The sequence below is a fragment of the Salvelinus sp. IW2-2015 genome, linkage group LG27 (assembly GCF_002910315.2).
Source record: "Salvelinus sp. IW2-2015 linkage group LG27, ASM291031v2, whole genome shotgun sequence".
NCBI classification, from domain to species: domain Eukaryota; kingdom Metazoa; phylum Chordata; class Actinopteri; order Salmoniformes; family Salmonidae; genus Salvelinus; species Salvelinus sp. IW2-2015.
The window spans coordinates 29,254,948-29,273,184 of record NC_036867.1 but is presented as its reverse complement, the minus strand read 5'-3'; the positions used below and the strand labels follow the sequence as shown (position 1 = coordinate 29,273,184).

The 18,237-nt window shown below is 42.2% G+C and overlaps 2 protein-coding genes across 3 annotated transcripts in view; one reads left to right on the top strand and one right to left on the bottom strand.

Moving 5' to 3' along the window:
- Positions 1-715: 715 nt before the first annotated feature.
- LOC111953762 (junctional adhesion molecule 2A) lies at positions 716-14,576 on the top strand. The gene is made up of 10 exons (XM_023973238.2): positions 716-1,117; positions 7,955-8,131; positions 8,415-8,564; positions 8,674-8,861; positions 10,513-10,615; positions 11,909-12,016; positions 12,160-12,172; positions 12,683-12,754; positions 12,981-13,014; positions 13,228-14,576. Exons 1-10 carry the CDS (start codon positions 1,069-1,071, stop codon positions 13,264-13,266), a joined length of 933 nt encoding a protein of 310 aa, XP_023829006.1. The 5' UTR covers positions 716-1,068; the 3' UTR covers positions 13,267-14,576.
- A 161-nt stretch (positions 14,577-14,737) lies between these two features.
- The window catches only part of LOC111953795 (ATP synthase-coupling factor 6, mitochondrial), a 5,530-nt gene continuing 2,030 nt past the window's right edge, over positions 14,738-18,237 (bottom strand). For both annotated transcript variants that reach the window (XM_023973292.2, XM_023973293.2), the window contains exons 3-4: positions 15,520-15,647; positions 14,738-14,846 (exon numbers count right to left, since the gene is read on the bottom strand). In XM_023973292.2, coding sequence (XP_023829060.1) covers positions 14,818-14,846; positions 15,520-15,647 — 157 coding nt within the window. In that variant the 3' untranslated portion in view covers positions 14,738-14,817. The remainder of the gene's footprint in view (positions 14,847-15,519; positions 15,648-18,237) is intronic.

Genomic DNA, 18,237 nt, shown 5'->3' with positions numbered 1-18,237 from the left:
CTGATTGGCACATTTTGTATACTTTTTTTTTTATCAAGGGAGGCCAGATGCTTCCTGGTTTCCCTTGCCTTCAATCCTACGGGCGGCAACAATGTCATACTCGTTTGGACCAGACAGCATCATATAGCTGACCTACACATAGAGACAGGGGGGCGCTGTTTCGCTCGTTCGGATGTTTTCTCCTGTGAGACATTCAGCCTCTTGCGAATTGAAGGACAATTATGAATCACAGAGAGACGAATGATATACAAACTAATTGTATGCATTTTATTTGTTAAAAAAATTGGAAGCCTGGATTCCCTTAGCAACCATGAATACACGCCACTGCCCTAAGGGACTGCGGAAAGAATGGTAACCACCCTACAATTGTGAATTACTTTGAAGGACGTTATAATGAAATAATTTGCATCATTCATTAAGGGCCAATTTCAACTAATTATAAGGTGCGCTGTTTCTTCCCTCTATCTGAAAACATTGTCCGAGTTCGATAATTGTCCGACAATCACACCTGGCAACAGGTGTCGCTTCCTATACCCTTCGTGGTGGTCCTCTTTTATAGTAATTCATCAAAATGTATCAAAGTAAATAGCATGGCGTTATGCCTGTGGGCAGATAGGATTTAAGTGCTGAGACTATGACACATACTCACAGAAAAAAACTGTCATCAGTGCAGTTGGCCATTGTTGGCGCGTTGCGTACGATGGACAAGTGTAGTGCGCGTCTTGGACACAGCGTTTCGCTCTCTGCATTCCTTCTCAAGGAGCTCCCCACCAACTCGCTTCCTCGCCCCACCAAACCTCCCTCCCTACCACAACAGTAAGATAGCAGAGAGCCCGTCTACAGTGACAGAGGACAGCCTCTCTGTAGCCGTACGCCCTGCGGCTAGTGTAATAGTTTACAGAAAGTCTGAAAGTGCGACTTCCGAACCGCCCGCGCGCAGCCTAACTGCTCAGGAAATACTACGGAGTTTTGGAACATAATTTCCCCAAAGGAGTGACGAGATTCTGGAATTACTGGAGTTGTGAACAGGTTGACGCCGGACAGACTTTTGAACAGCAGGAGTTCAGGATGGAGAAAGCGCAACTGTTTTTGCCCCTTGTCATTCTACTGATGCAATGTAAGTAAACTTGCATTTAGACTACTCTGAATGATAACGAGTAATTCGTGTGTGTTTGTTTGCGTGCTTGCGCGCGTGTGTAATGCATGTTACATGTAGGGTTGAGCTGTATTGGTATTCTTGATCATTAAATTACCATCATCCCTATTGCTTTTGTATGTGTAATGCCATGTCACCTGTTTATGTTCAGAAAAAAATAAGCCATGTTACATAGGAAAATATTGATAAACCACCTAATAAAAAAAAGCATGATTATTGTTATCTTACTATGAACTGCAAGATCACTATGTCATGTTGATGCTTCTAGTCACACACACACACACACACACACACACACACACACACACACACACACACACACACACACACACACACANCCCCCAAAACTACTTAAGTAGTACTTTTTACTTAAGTACTTTACACCACTGCTCAATTGAGAATTTCCACACTGCCAAGTAGGGCCTGTCTCTTATACACATCTAGATGTGTATAAGAGACAGGTCATGTTGATGCTTCTAGTCACACACACACACACACACACACACACACACACACACACACACACACACACACACACACACACAACAAAGGGGCCAGCACTTGATTCGGTTGCAATTGACTTAATTTATTACTTAATCATCTTCGTTTCTGGAGAAACACATGGCCTGTACTAAAGTTTTCCAACGTTGCCGGTCTTTCGTATACAGTAAATGCATCATGTCCTAGACCAAGAGCCCACTCCATACGTGTTGGCTAACGCCTTCCTCGCTGTGTGTGCGTGCGTGTTATTGCGATGATATTGGACTACATGCAACTACAGAAAACAGATATGGACCACTAATGTGGCCTTAAGTTATTGTTGGAAACAGGCCAGTCTAATCGGGATGTGGGCAACCCAAGGGTGGGTACCACCAACTTTGATAACAACAGGCCATCATATGGTTCCATCCCAAATGGCACCCTATTCCCTTTATAGTGCACTACTTTTTAATCAGGGCACATAGTGCTCCGGTCAAAAGTAGTGCCCTACAAAGGGTGCCATTTGGGACGATTCCATGGTGTCAGTGCGATGCCAAACAGCCAGGGGAGGGGCTGCAATCAGGTCTGCCCAACTGTTGATGTCTGCTGATTTATTGTTTGGAACTGTTTGGAATAGTTTGCTTCAGACTTGATTGGGCTGTGTTTTGTCCTGTAGATTAGGTGAGGCTCGTTTTAAGTCTTGAACATTGCGGTGCCATTTCGGATGCAGACATTTTGCAAGCACCGCCACCACCAACCATGACTGGCACAGCTGTTCCTGTCAGAGCAGTGCAGGGTTACACAGATACAGAGGGGCTTTGTTCTTCTAGGAAAACACACACACACTCCCATTCTCTCTGTTTGTCTCTCTAGATCCCTCTCTGTCTGGAAATGGATGTCCTCTTAGATGTCTACCATACGAAATGCTCCTAGCTCAGATTTAGTGCTTTAGTGTAGCTTATAATAATAGGTTTTTAAAACTATCTGCAGTATGAGCTTGTGTGTACGTGTCTGTGCTTGTTTGGTTGGTCATGTGTCTACTTGTGTAGTTTTTGTAGTTTGTGGGGGGGGGGCTTGCAGGAGAACTGTGTTCGAACCCAGTTGGGCTTGTGTGTGTGTGTGTGTGTGTGTGTCCGGTTTGGGGTCAATTCCAATTGAAGTCACTCAATTCGTAAGTATTTGCATTTAGATTTTTTTTTTATAGATGTAGGGTCTCATTTTCCGTTTAAAATAAATTCCCATTTTTAAATTCTTGAATTGGAGTTTGTTTTCTTCCTGAATTGACTGACTTCAATTTGAATTGACCCCAACCCTGGTAGGTCCCAGGCACAACAGCTCATAGGGTTCAGAGAGGGACAGGTCACCATTCAGCAGACAGAGAAAGTGTAGGCATTATGTCAGGGTTGTTATCACGTCTGTGTTATCTCAAGGAGACGCTCCTCAAGGTGGCTGGTGTTCGCCACAGCCGAGACTATGACAACAGTTTCTTTAACCCAGGGATGCTAATGATGGATCCTGATAATATAGAATAAAACTCGTTATCTCTCTTGTTCTTTCTCCATCTATTTCTTCCCATCTCCCTCCACATCTCATCCTCTCTGTCTCTCTCCCTTATCCTCTGTCTCTCTCTCTCCCTTTCTCTCTTTGTCCATCCAGCCAGGGAGAGACAATGCTCCTCCTCAGAGAGAAAGAGGGAGTGATGAGGGGCACACAGCTGCAGTGATAACAATGTTACACATACTCACAAAGTAACACAGATAGCAAGCAGGGAGGGACAAAATACACAAGGCTGCACTTTTACCGCCTACTGTACTCAAACATCCTGAAGGACAATGTGAATAGGCAACATGAGCCTGCAGTTTGAATTCATACAATACTTACGCACATCAAACGTAATAGAGCAAGCACTCTGCCACTGATAATGTGTAGGCCTATGTAGACCTAATTGCCTAAATACTCATAACTAAGATTCAGAATGAGAATTCAAAATTAATGGGGGACACATTCCGTTTTTCCGTTTATTTCCTGTGAATCGACTAGATTGAAATGAAATTGAGTATGCTTCATTGTTTGCTTCATTGTTTTTCAGCGAGGAAGTTGCCCCCTCCCCCCCCACCCTCTGGTCCACTAATAGAACCAAAGGAAGTTGTGCAACAAACAGAAGCTAACTAAACAGGAAGCTAGCAGTGAATGGCTCATTTGGTTGTTGACCTCAGTTAAGTACAGTGTAGACCAGGGGTACTTGGTGGTTGATAAGACTCATGAGCGTAGGCTTACTGGTAAAATGCACATTTTATTTATTTTTTTATTTCACCTTTATTTAACCAGGTAGGCTAGTGGAGAACAAATTCTCATTTGCAACTGCGACCTGGCCAAGATAAAGCATAGCAATTCGACACATACAACAACACAGAGTTAAACAAAACATAGTCAATAATACAGTAGAACAAAAAAGAAAACAAAAAGTCTATATACAGTGAGTGCAAATGAGGTAAGATAAGGGAGTTAAGGCAATAAATAGGCCATGGTGGCGAAGTAATTACAATATAGCAATTAAAACACTGGAATGGTAGATGTGCAGAATATGAATGTGCAAGTAGAGATACTGGGGTGCAAAGGAGCAAGATAAATAAATAAATACAGTATGGGGATGAGGCAGGTAGATAGATGGGCTGAGGGGGTACTCCAGGCAGAGCAAAATTCAGTTGGTGGTGCAGTGACCGAAAAAGGTTGGGAACCACTGGTGTAGACTGGGTGCTTTAGGTCGTTTGATTGAGCGGAATATAGTATTAGTAGGTTATGCAGTGATACAGATGTCATTACAGTTATCTAGTTGAGCATGTGTGTGAATAAGTGTGTTATCGGAATACATCTCAGTATTTACTGAAACAATGGAAGGAAAAATCTATGTTGGCCTATACAAACACAACACAAAATAAATGTGTTTGTCTGGGTGTGTTAAATATGTATCTGTGTAAAGCTAGCCGATTAAACTTAACGATTTATGATGGAATTGAGCAGCGACTAGTGTGGACGGTCTGGAGCTCCGACGTCACATAAAATTACGTTTTCATCAGTACCCAAAGGATAGCACGCAGTTACACAGGACATTGTCTCATGTGTGCAACATGGAGTGGCAATTGAATGCAAGCTTCACACGTTTTTTGTTTTATTGTTAAAACATTTCTAGCCGGTCTATCTATGGGTAACAGTTGACATGTTATGCTTGAACCGCTCAGTTTTCCACCACAAAACACCAGAAAATGGCCAAAAAGAGTAAAACCAGCTTACCTGCTTTTACACTAATGTTCAATGTTTATTTTGAAAAAAGTTTAAGTCACATAACACGGTTGACCTTAAAATGAGGGACAGACATAAATGAATCAGTAATGAAAGAAATAATCTTCAGAAATTACTTTGTCAAAGCAACAAAATAACTAGGGCTTTACAATGATGGTGAAATGTTGGGGTTAAGTGGGTTAAACACTTTAGCAGGGCTTTATTCATATAAAAAAAACAGTGGTGTAAAGTACTTAGTAAAGTACAGATACCCCCCAAAACTACTTAAGTAGTACTTTTTACTTATTATGATTTTTTGACTACTTTTACTTCACTACATTCCTAACGAAAATATATGTACTTTTTACTCCATACATTTTCCCTGACATCCAAAAGTACTAGTTACATTTTAAATGCTTAGCAGGACAGGAAAATGGTCCAATTCACCACCTATCAAGAGAACATCATTGGCCATCTCTAGGCCTCTGATCTGATGGAATCACTAAATATAAAATGCTTTGTTTGTAAATTATGTGGGTAAGCCCCTGGCTATCCGTAAATAAATGTAAAAAACAAGAAATGGTGCTGTCTGGTTTGCTTAATATAAGGAATTTGAAATGATTTATACTTTCATTGATACTTTGTACATTTGAAGTTGGAAGTTTACATACACTTAGGTTTGAGTCATTAAAACTCGTTTTTCAACCACTCCACAAATGTCTTGTTGCAAACTATAGTTTTTGGCAAGTCGTTAGGACATCTACTTTGTAGATGACACAAGTAATTTTTCCAACAATTGTTTACAGACAGATTATTTCACTTATAATTCACTGCATCACAGTTCCAGTGGGTCAGAAGTTTACATACACTAAGTTGACTGTGCCTTTAAACAGCTTGGAAAATTCCAGAAAATTATGTCATGGCTTTAGAAGCTTCTGTAGGCTAATTGACATGAGTTAATTGGAGGTGTACCTGTGGATGTATTTCAAGGCCTACCTTCAAACTCAGTGCCTCTTTGCTTGACATCATGGGAAAATCAAAGAAATCAGCCAAGACCTCAGAAAAAAAATTGTAGACCTCCACATGTCTGGTTCAACCTTGGGAGCAATTTCCAAACGCTTGAAAGCACCACCATGGGACCATGCAGCCGTCATACCGTTCAGGAAGGAGACACGTTCTGTCTCCTAGAGATGAATGTACTTTGGTGCGAAAAGTGAAAATCAATCCAGAACACAGCAAAGGACCTGTGAAGATGCTGGAGGAACAGGTACCAAAGTATCTATATCCACAGTAAAACAAGTCCTATATCGACATACCTGAAAGGCCGCTCAGCAAGGATGAACCACTGCTTCAAACCGCCATAAAAAAGCAAGACTACGGTTTGCAACTGCACTGGGGACAAAGATTGTACTTTTTGGAGAAAAATCCTCTGGTCTGATGAAACAAAAATAAAACTGTTTGGCCATAATGACCATTGTTATGTTTGGAGGAAAAAGGGGGATGCTTGCAAGCCGAAGAACACCATCCCAACCGTGAAGCACGGGGGTGGCAGCATCATGTTGTGGGGTGCTTTGCTGCAGGAGGGACTGGTGCACTACACAAATAAATGGCATGAGGAAGAAAAATTATGTGGATATATTGAGTACATCTCAAGACATCAGTCAGGAAGTTAAAGCTTGGTCGCAAATGGGTCTTCCAAATGGACAATGACCCCAAGCATACTTCCAAAGTTGTTGCAAAAAGGCTTAAGGACAACAAAGTCAAGGTATTGGAGTGGCCATCACAAAGCCCTGACCTCAATCCATAGAAAAGTTGTGGGCAGAACTGAAAAAGCATGTGCGAGCAAGGAGGCCCACAAACCTGACTCAGTTACACCAGCTTGGTCAGGAGAAATGGGCCAAAATTCACCCAACTTATTGTGGGAAGCTTGTGGAAGGCTACCCGAAACGTTTGACCCAAGTTAAACAATTTAAAGGCAATGCTAGCAAATACTAATTGAGTGTATGTAGACTTCTGACCCACTGGGAATGTGATGAAAGAAATAAAAGCTGAAATAAATCATTCTCTCTACTATTATTCTGACATTTCACATTCTTAAAATGAAGTGGTGATCCTAACTGACCTAAGACAGGGACTTTCTACTTGGATTAAATGTCAGGAATTGTGAAAAACTGAGTTTAAATGTATTTGGCTAAGGTGTATGTAAACTTCYGACTTCAACTGTATATTTCAAACCAAATACAATTAGACTTTTACTCAAATAGTATTTCACTGTAGGACTTTTACTTGAGTCATTTTCTATTAAGGTATCTTTACTTTTACTCAAGTATGACAATTGGGTACTTTTTCCACCACTGAAAAACCTGATTTTCTCCATGTGGTACAGTATATATTAAAAGGCTCTTCATTTAATATAAAAGGCTTTTAAAATTCAATATTGGTGCACAATTCCTACTTAAAATGTCAAAAGGGACGCGAAAGGCAGTCTTTTCATGGAACGACCCAAATATTCAGTGTGCATGTGTGTGGTACATAACGTTATTGTACCAAACTGTGGTTCAGTTAATCCCCCACACACACACATACATATGCACACGCAACACGCACTCCTCCCTCAATGGATGGGCGTTACCCGGGCGACCTGTGGACAGCAACAGGATGACAAAACAATAATCATGACCCCTACAGCAATCAAACGACAGGAAGGACTGCTCCTATTTCCTGTTTCTGTCAAGATGCACATGTTCAACTGGAGCCCTACAGACACAGACGCACACAGACACAGACGCACACAGACAGCCAGCCAGCCAGCCAGCCAAAAACTGGTTCATAACAGATATAATTGGTTCATACAACATTTACAACTGGTTCATCATAACTGAATATAACTGGTTTATAACAGATTATAAACTTGTTCATAAATCAGCTATAAAGCAATTATAATCAGTTATCACTGCGTTAACTTGTTCATAACTTGTCCTCCATCTTACAACCCTTTCCCCCAACCCCATATGTGGCACCTCTCTCTCTATCCCTCAGGCCTTCCCATTGTCCCTGTTACCGTGTCAACAACCACACCCAAGGTGGAGGTCCGTGAGAGCTCTGATGCGGTTCTGAGCTGTGATTTTCGGACCGAGAAGGAAACGAATCCTCGAATCGAGTGGAAGAAGAAAGGAACAGATGTATCATTTGTTTACTATGAGGGACACTTCAGAGGTGATTGGCTGTCCTGGCACATTGTCTTCCATCGCTCTCTTTCTGTCTGTTTTAACCCCTGTCCAGAGCCCATCTTCAGACTCCAATTTCATTTACTTCCTCCTGAGGGTAATTCATGTTAAGAGCTTCATCAACATAAAGCAGGATGTGATGAACATTACAAAGAAATTTGTACCAGAAGTTACCAGATGGTTGATGTTAGTTTAAGTAGAACATTTGTAATTAAGAAACCACATCTCCACATCCCTCTCTTCTCTGTGTTGACCGGTTTCCACTCTGCCAGGAGACTTTGCGGGGCGTGCAAGGATCAAGGGGGCAACGGTGACCCTACAGAGGGTGACCCAGAAAGACGCGGGTGAATACCGCTGTGAGATCACTGCCCCTCATGACACCATCACCCTGGGGGAGACTAACATTACCCTCACAGTCTTGGGTGGGTACCACACCGTCTGTCTGACTGAGTGTGTCTGTTTGTTGTCTCAGACATGCTGTTTGTGCACCCCCTTAACCCTGCTGACATTGTGGCTGTACCCTCACCACAGTTCCCCCCCACACCCCATCCTGTGAGATCCCCAGCTCGGCCTTGACGGGCTCTATGGTGCAGCTGCGCTGTATGGACCAGCAGAGCATCCCCCCAGCAACCTACTCCTGGTACAAAGACGACAAGCTGGTGACCCCCTCCCGCATGGCCAACGCCACCTACCACCTCAACCCATTCACCGGCATACTGGTGAGATACTTCTTAAGAACAGTGTAGTGTACATACCGTCGTACCATTGATGCTTTGACACGATTTACTCAGTGCATTCAAAGTATTCAGACCCCTTCCTTTTCCCACATTTAGTTGCGGTCCAGCTTTATTCTAAAATGGATTAAATGAATAAACAAATCCTCATCAATCTACACACACTACTACATAATTACAAAGTGAAAGCAGGTTTTTCTAAATGTTTTGCAAATGTATTATAAATAAAATAAAAAAACAGAAATACCTTATTTACACAAGTATTCAGACCCTTTTCTATGAGACTCGAAATTGAGCCCAGGTGCATCCTGTTTCCATTGATCATCCTTGAGATGTTTCTACAACTTGATTGGAGTCCACCTGTGTTAAATTAAATTGATTGGAATTGTTGACAGTGCATGTCAGAGCAAAAACCAAGCCATAGGGTCAAAGGAATTGTCTGTATAGCTCCGAGACAGGATTATGTCGCGGCACAGATCTGGGGAAGGGTACCAAAAATATTCTGCAGCATTGAAGGTCCCCAATAATACAGTGGCCTCCATCATTCTTCAATGGAAGAAGTTTGGAACCACCAAGACACTTCCTGAAGCTGGCCGCCTGGCCAAACTGAGCAAACGGGGGAGAAGGGCCTTGGTCAGGGAGGTGACCAAGAACCCGATGGTCACTCTGACAGAGCTCCAGAGTTCCTCTGACCAAGTACAGAGAGATCCTTGATGAAAACCTACTCCAGAGCGCTCAGGACCTCAGACTGGGGCGAAGGTTCACCTTACAACAGGACAATGACCCTAAGCACACAGCCAAGACAACAGAGGAGTGGCTTCGGGACAAGTCTCTGAATATCCTTGAGTGGCCCAGCCAGAGCCCGGACTTGAACCTGATCAGTGATTATCCCCATACAAATCAAATCAAATGGTATTTGTCACATGCACCAATACAACAGGTGTAGACCTTATATTTAAATGCTTAYTTACAAGCACTTAACCAACAATGCAGTTTTAAGAAAAAATAAGTGTTAAGTAAAAAATACAAGTAACAAGTAATTAAAGAGCAGCAGTAAAATAACAATAGCGAGGCTATATACAGGCGGTACCAGTACAGAGTCTATGTTAGTCAAGGTAATTKAAGTAATATGTACATGTAGGTAGAGTTGGTTAACATGTTTAAATGTCTTACTCACATTGGCCACGGAGAAGAAGAGCCCACAGTCCTTGGTAGCGGGCCGTGTCGGTGGCACTGTATTATTCTCAAAGCGGGCAAAGAAGGTGTTTAGTTTGTCTGGAAGCAAGGCGTCGGTGTCCTTGACGTGGCTGGTTTTCTTTTTGTAGTCCGTGATTGTCTGTAGACCCTGCCATATACAGTACGTCTTGTATCTGAGCTGTTGAATTGGAACTCCACTTTGTCTCTATACTGACAATCCAGTGTATTGCCAGCACGAGTGCTGCAATCAATGTGCTGATATAGGTCACTTCCCTTTGGTCAGACATCAACCCATATAGACCCTTAGTTCGGAAGCACACTAGTAAATTCTAGACCAATTGCCAAAAATACTGTACAGGTTCTGTGCATCATATCATCTTCCTTCCTCTTTTTCTTTCTGTTGAGCCCTCCATCTCTCTCTTTCCCTCTCCTCTGGCAGGAGTTTAAGACGGTGGCAAGAGGCGACACGGGACAGTACAGCTGTCTGGCATCAAACAAAGTGGGGCAGTCCAAGATGTGTGAGGCTATACACATGACGATAGGTGGGTGTGCGTGCATGCAAGTGTGTGTGCGTGTGTAATTATAAGAATGATTGTTGTTCATATGAGTGTAGTTTTGTCTTTCCACAAACTAGTGTGACAATCGTGCTTCAAACCACATTGATGGTCAATAACCAACATGGTTACAATACCAGACCTAGTTTTATATCTGGTAAAATCCCAAGAGTAAACAGTACTGTGAGGAGAATGTTTTTCTATACAGGCATTTGTCTATGGAATAGCCTCCCCCTGGAGATCAAGCAAAGAAAAAGTAGAAATAGCTTGAAAAATAAGGAAAAGGTTTATTTGGACAAGGTTGTCTAAGTAAGAGAAACCACTCCACTGCCCCTTGTGCCCCCTACTGCTGGTCAGATGTATTTATTTGAATGATAGGAATGATGTGCAATGAATGTAAAAGGAAAGAAAAAACCCTGTTACGACAAGCATCAAAAACAAAAAATAACTCTTGAATAACCCCCAGAAGGATAACTGAGCCGTGGCTTTTGTGGAGTGATGGGTAACAATGCTTCAAGGGTGACTTGTCGATGTGTTCAGATGGTCCCTGGTTCGAGCCCAGGTTGGGGCGAGGAAAGGGACAGAAGCAACACTTTTCCACAAATATCTGAAAAAGTTATTCTTAAGAAGGTCATACTTTTCTCTCAGTTGTTGAAAGGAGGCAAAGGCCCCCACTTATGGCATGGATCCTAACTTTTCCCCAGCGATCAAAAGGATTGTCTAAGTTGGAAGGGGCAAATGAAGGATTCCTCACTATTGGGAGCAGGAATGACATTGGTCTGAGGTCAAAGTGTACCTTAACCTGTTTCCAAATACAGATGTGCTATGTGCAATGGGTTTGTGTATAGAAAGTGATTTCCCAAGGCATATAAGGGACATCATCACTGCACCAATGGAGTAGGGGTAGCAATCCTCATGCTCCACGTCAAGCCAAAAGGATGTGTCATCGAGCCAAAACATGACAGGGTTTTTAGCTTTAAATGGGGAAGAGTACAGTTTTGTAATTTCAATCCCTGGGCAGGTTCATTTTTTTGGAGGAAATCTTAAATGGGAGAGGTTTTAACCAAGAAGGGTCCTGCACTCAAACAGGCATTAATTCACTCTTATTCCAATTGATTCTGTAGCCAGAGAAGGAACAAAACAAATTAATCAGATCTCAGATACTGGCTTGAGGGTTGGTTACATAGAGGAGAATGTCATCTGCTTCTAGAGAAATGTTATTTGAGGTGTCCTTAGTATTGAAACCAACTAGTATGACTCTCTCACATTTCACTCTTTCAGAGGATGTAAACATGGCAGGGGTCGTTGCTGCGGTCGTGGTCATCTGTCTGGTCATCGCCATTTGTGGCTTCGGAGGGTACTATGCACACCGTAATGGCTACTTCAGCAGTGMGTCTGTCTGTTCCTTTCTCTGTCTGTCCATGTACATACAATATGTGTCTGTATGTTAGTAAATACAATTTTCTAGTGAAAGGTTTTGTGCTCACTTCCTCTTTGTCTCCACTCTCCTCTTCATTTCTGTCCATCTCCAGGACACAAAGGAAGGTAAGAGCTTGTCTCCTTAATTCCAATAACAATTATTAAAATACAGTGTAGACACCCTGACACTGAATACATCTGCATTGCTGTGTAACTACCACTGACTAATAGAGGTGTGTGCATTTTAATGTGCTGAGTAAGTTCAGTAGTGACAGGTGTGATTGAGCCCAGCGGTGCAAGCCTGTCTCTTCTCACAGAGAGAGACACTAACAGGTGTTTCATGACCCAGTTAGAAAAACTAGGTTTGTTATTTTGACTGACTGACTCTAGATTAGGCCAGTTAGATGACTAAGAATACTATGATTATTTTTTATTAATTACAAATAATAATAATCAGTTTATCAAGGGAAGTCACATTGTGATTGACATCTCTTTTTCAAGTGAACCCTGGCTGCTAATAAACTCCCCTCCCGGCTGAATTGTGATTAGCTTACCCCCTCTGTGTGGTCGTGTTAGTAACCCTGAGCATGGTGTGTGAACTTCATCACCCCCTCACTCAACTTTGACCCCCCCCAGGTCCTTTTGGATCCCTCAGTGTCATGGTGTGGCCCACATCAGCAGCCAGAACCTCCACAGAACAGAAGACAAGTGAGTCTGACCCACAGAGTAATAGATTTAAATGTAGATAATGAACAGGACTTTACATAGAAGCACATACTGTGCTTGTGTACTCATGTGTGRACGTGTGTTCCCAGGAGTCCTTTACAGAAAAAGTTGCCCTTTACGCTCCATAGGACTGTGTTTGATGTAGTGGGGTTCTTTGATCGATGCCAAAACTACATCACATTTAGTAAACTCCCTCCCTGTTTTCCAGGACTAATGCCAACTACAGCCCTCCGCCCCAAGATGTGAGTTTTTCTCAGATTTTCTGTTGGTGTATTCATGGTTGGGTATTATATTCACAGGAAATGTTGACTTGAGCATTACCACTTACACAACATTTTCTAACCATATGATAATTTCTAGTAAAATTCTCCAAATGGTTACTAATAATGAAGAGAGAAAGAGCTGAACTGCAGTAGTTCTGACCGAATKAAAATATGCTGTTTTTTCTCTCTCAGCCTGCGGACTTCAAACACACCCAGTCTTTCATGCTGTGAGGCTCTCAACAACCCCCTAAGACACCAGCACCATGACAACACTGGAGTAGTTTTATTCGACCCAAATGAATAAATAATTTTTGGGGGACTGACCAACCCTGCTCTCCTCACCCTTGTGGATGGATAGCAAGGAGGGGCAGACAACTCTGCATAGAGGCCATTTATTCCTCCTGTTTTGCTGTACCTGGGCCCTCAATGCAAGCCTATTATATTAGTCACATGGTACTCTACTCCCCTCTGGTGGCCAAGTTGTTAAACTACTCTGGCAGACCCGTGGAATTATGTTCCACACATGCTCACCTCCCCCTCAACTGGCCAAAACATTAACTACCTAAATCTTATTTTATACCAAAGATTTGAACATGGCATCAGTGTAATATACTGTACATATTTTCTGATGGCTATTGGCTAAGCATTGATGTGAACACAAGGGAGCAATCACATTAGGGCACTGCAAGAGGCGTTACTACAGACCCTGGTTCGAATCCAGGCTGTATCACATCCGGCCATGACTGGGAGTCCCATAGGGCGGCGCACAATTGGCGGCGCTCTATGGGACTGTTAAGAACAAATTCTTATTTACAATGGTCTACCCCGGCCAAACCCTAAAGACGCAGGGCCAATTGTGCGCCGCCCTATGGGACTCCCAATCACAGCCAGTTGTGATACAGCCTGGAATCGAACCAGGGTCTGTAGTGACGCCTCTAGCACAGAGATGCTGCACCACTCTGGAGCCCAAAATTACATAGCCTCCGTGTTTGTCTAATTAGAATACAGGTAAAAAATAAATWAAAAAACACATMAAAATCCGTCTGTTTTAAGACGGAGAAATTGTTTTTTTGCAGTGTTTGTCAGACCAGGAGACATCCCAAGTCTCATGGATTGCTTCCTCTCCATTTTGAATATTAGCCATCCACTATATTGCTTTCAGAACAGTGCAGGTGAAGGAGACACTTTAAATTGCAATCATAGCACTGAATCGATCCTAAAGGCGATGTTCCTATTTTCGCAGAGACTGCCTTCACGTTAAATGCTGCATATGTTGGCTCAATAGCGCTGAACTTCAGAAACACTCATTTAATTGTGACCTTTGAGATGGACCCCTGCTCACCTGAATATGCCCAGTGCATTTCAAATGTAGTTGTCATATTCTATCTAGAGGCTGTTTTGTTTAAGCTAAAGTATTATTGTGCTACTGCATTTTTTCCTAAAAGAGAGTATGTTTCTTAGGCTATGGATGAATGGGTTGCTGTAAGTGTATTCTTTGTAAGATGTTTACTCTGTATTAAAGATTTATCAATAATTTCTCACCACGTGGTCTTTTCCTACAGCCGCTGGAACAGGGTGGAGCGCCACGAGTCAGGCGAATGAGACTAGTGTAACGTCATATGTTATCATTTAAAATCAGTAAATGATAAATGCAAGCAAGGTTGAACATGATTTGCAAAATCACTCACTTTAACCCCTTGACTGATTTAGCATAAGAAAACAATGTTCTCACATTTATTAAATAGTACATTATAGTGGTGACATGTAGGACAGAGACAGTGTTCACTTGGCCACTTCCTGCAGCTGGGGCTCTGGAGAAGAGAAAAGGGAGATTGTGAGTAATGCTGGGTCGTATTCATTAGTGCATATCGTAGTAACACACTTTGCTAAATGAAAAAAAGCATTTATTTTTAGTTTGGTGCCTAATGAATACAACCATGGTTGATGGTCAATGAGTCATTTAAACCACCTGTGTCAAACTCATTCCACGGAGGGACGACTGGCTGGGTTTTCGCTCCTCCCTTGTACTTGATGAATTAAAGGATACTAAATAGCAAAGAACTCCCCTTACTGGTTGTCTAGGTCTTAACACTAGGCCCACCATGGAATGACTGACACCCCTGCTTTAAGCATAGAATGAGTAAGATATGTAGGGTGAGATGGTGGTATTACTAGTTTAGTCTGACTGAGCTACCAATAAATGCTACTACTGCAGTAGAGCTGGGCGACATGGACACAATCCATATCACAATAACGAGAAATCAAACAATACGTTAAAATAAATTTACACCCGTTACTTTTTATAGTACCCTTTTAAACTACATTACATGTCGTAGCTATMTATTGTCCCCTTAGCAATTGCCCATATTTCAAAAATCACATCTACTGTAGGCAACTTATCATTATTAATGATATCAGTAAAATGGCTGATCATTTTCAGTTTATCGTCCAAGCTCTATACTGCAGTGCATGGCTTTGACGAACCTGTAAATTTGAAGTCAGGGAATTTGGTGAGGTCACCGGTCCCGTATAACCTCTGCAGTTTGGTGATCTCCTCTGAGACACCCTTTTCGTAAGAGGGGCCTGCATCAACAATCCCACCTGCTGCAGCCCTGGAGGAAAGAGAAAGATGAGGAATTAACCTTAAACAACACTGTAGCATAGAATACACTACTCTGTTGAGGGCTGACCCCATTTAGTCGAGCAACATTTTTTTAAAGAATTACACACACACACAGTTGAAGTCGGAAGTTTACATACACCTTAGCCAAATAATTTAAACTCAGTTTTTCACAACCCCTGACATTTAATCATAGTAAAAATTCTCTGTCTTAGGTCAGTTAGGATCACCACTTCATTTTAAGAATGTGAAATGTCAGAATAGAGAGTGATTAATTTCAGCTTTTATTTCTTTCATCACATTCCCAGTGAGTCTGAAGTTTACATACATTACATTACATGCTGCCACCCCCGTGCTTCACGGTTGGGATGGTGTTCTTCGGCTTGCAAGCCTTCCCCTTTTTCCTCCAAACATAACAATGGTCATTATGGCCAAACAGTTCTATTTTTGTAAAAGGTACAATCTTTGTCCCCATGTGCAGTTGCAAACCATAGTCTGGCTTTTTTTTTTTAAATGAAGGTTTTGGAGCAGTGGCTTCTTCCTTGCGGAGCGGCCTTTCAGGTAATGTAGATATAGGACTCGTTTTACTGTGGATATAGATACTTTTATACCGGTTTCCTCCAGCATCTTCACAAGGTCATTTGCTGTTGTTCTGGGATTGATTTGCACTTTTTGCATCAAAGCACACTCATCTCTAGGAAACAGAACGCATCTCCTTCCTGAGCGGTATGACGGCTGCGTGGTCCCATGGTGTTTATACTTGCGTACTATTGTCAGTACAGATGAACGTGGTACCTTCAGGCGTTTGGAAATTGCTCCCAAGGATGCACCAGACTTGTGGAGGTCTACAATTTTTCCTGAGGTCTTGGCTGATTCTTTTGATTTTCCCATTATGTCAAGCAAAGAGGCACTGATTTGAAGGTAGGCCTTGAAATACATCCACAGGTACACCTCCAATTGACTCAAATTATGTCAATTAGCCTATCAGAAGCTTCTAAAGCCATGACATCATTTTCTGAATTTTCCAAGCTGTTTAAAGGCACAGTCAACTTAGTGTATGTAAACTTCTGACCCACTGGAATTGTGATACAGTGAATTGTAAGTGAAATAATAAGTGAAGTGAAATAATCTGTCTAAACAATTGTTGGGAAAATACTTTTGTCATGCACAAAGTAGATGTCCTAACCGACTTGCCAAAACTATAGTTTGTTAACAAGAAATGTGTGGAGTGGTTGAAAAACAAGTTTTAATGACTCCAACTGTATATATTATTGTGTACAAGACACCTGTCTGATTTGCCCCTGTGAGTGGACTAATCCATCGTGGAGGCCTTGGGATGGCACAGTCCATCACATGTGCTACTGAAAATGTATATGGTTATATTATAAGAACAATGGTGCAACAATAATATTTTAGAACATTCGCTTTTCTCCACATTGGCTAGTGGTCGCTGTCCGCGGTTCTGAAACACATCAGTGCGCTGTTGAATTGGCACCTTTTCCTAGACCATGTTGCTATATGCATTGTTGGATTCTAAACTTTGAACATTTAGATATTAAAGACATGATAGATCAGTCACATAGTATATAAAGAAGTGAGATCTGTAGAAAGACGCTGTGGAATGTGCTGGGTGGACGGGAGGAGATCCCAGGATTGCTATACGGGAAACAGATGGACATCTGTGGCTTAGGAGGGGTTGAGGTGAGGAGGTCAGATCCCCGAAGGGAGTAATAAGGTTTATTATCCTGTTACATCTTCTGGTTCCACAGGAAGAGGTAAGGATTGGAGAGAAGGAGGAGTGTCTAAAGGGGGGTATACCTGCGATGGTGAGAAATCGTTTTTTGTCTGAATACAGCTGTGTCGACCCTTTGGGAATAATTAAACTTGGTTAAGCTTCTCTAGTGTCCGTGAGTTATTTACTCTGAAAAATAAGAACCTAACAGCATAATAGCAAAGTTAACCAGCATATTGGTGTTGAACGATGCAGTGGCGGCAGCAGCAGAATGAGACGAAAAAACAGCCCTTGCCTTATTGTCTAAGAGAAGTGAGGAAACAAACTTAATTAGGTCTAGAAATCAGTAGCCTAACTATTAAATGTGCCTGGCTTTATAAATCATGCACATAGTTGCATTTGGAAAGTATTCAGACCCCTTCACTTTGGAGCTGGTTTTCATCAAGGATCTCTGTACTTTGCCCCGTTCATCTTTCCCTCGATCCTGACTAGTCTCCCAGTCCCTGCCGCTGAAAAACATTGATTAGGCCGGGCTGTGTTACAACAACAAAAAGACAGTAAGTGACTTTGACAATCACCTGTGTCTCTCCTCCTCTGCTGCAATGAACCACAGAACATCAGTGTTTACGTGCTCTCCGTCTCTCCGGAAGCCACTCCTCAGTAAAAGGCAATTGACAGCCCGCTTGGAGTTTTCCAAAAGGCACTAAAGAACTGTATTCTGTGAGAAACAAGATTCTCTGGTCTGATGAAACCAAGATTGAACTCTGGGCCTGAATGGAAGTGTCACATCTGGAGGAAACTGGCACATCCCTACGGTGAAGCATGGTGGTGGCAGCATCATGCTGCTGGA

Excerpts from the sequence above, each read along its gene's own strand:
- LOC111953762 (XM_023973238.2), top strand. The coding sequence starts at position 1,069 with ATGGAGAAAGCGCAACTGTTTTTGCCCCTTGTCATTCTACTGATGCAA. Across the intron at positions 12,755-12,980 it reads CTCCACAGAACAGAAGACAA|GACTAATGCCAACTACAGCC; the intron begins GTGAGTCTGACC and ends CCTGTTTTCCAG. Across the intron at positions 13,015-13,227 it reads ACAGCCCTCCGCCCCAAGAT|CCTGCGGACTTCAAACACAC; the intron begins GTGAGTTTTTCT and ends TTTCTCTCTCAG.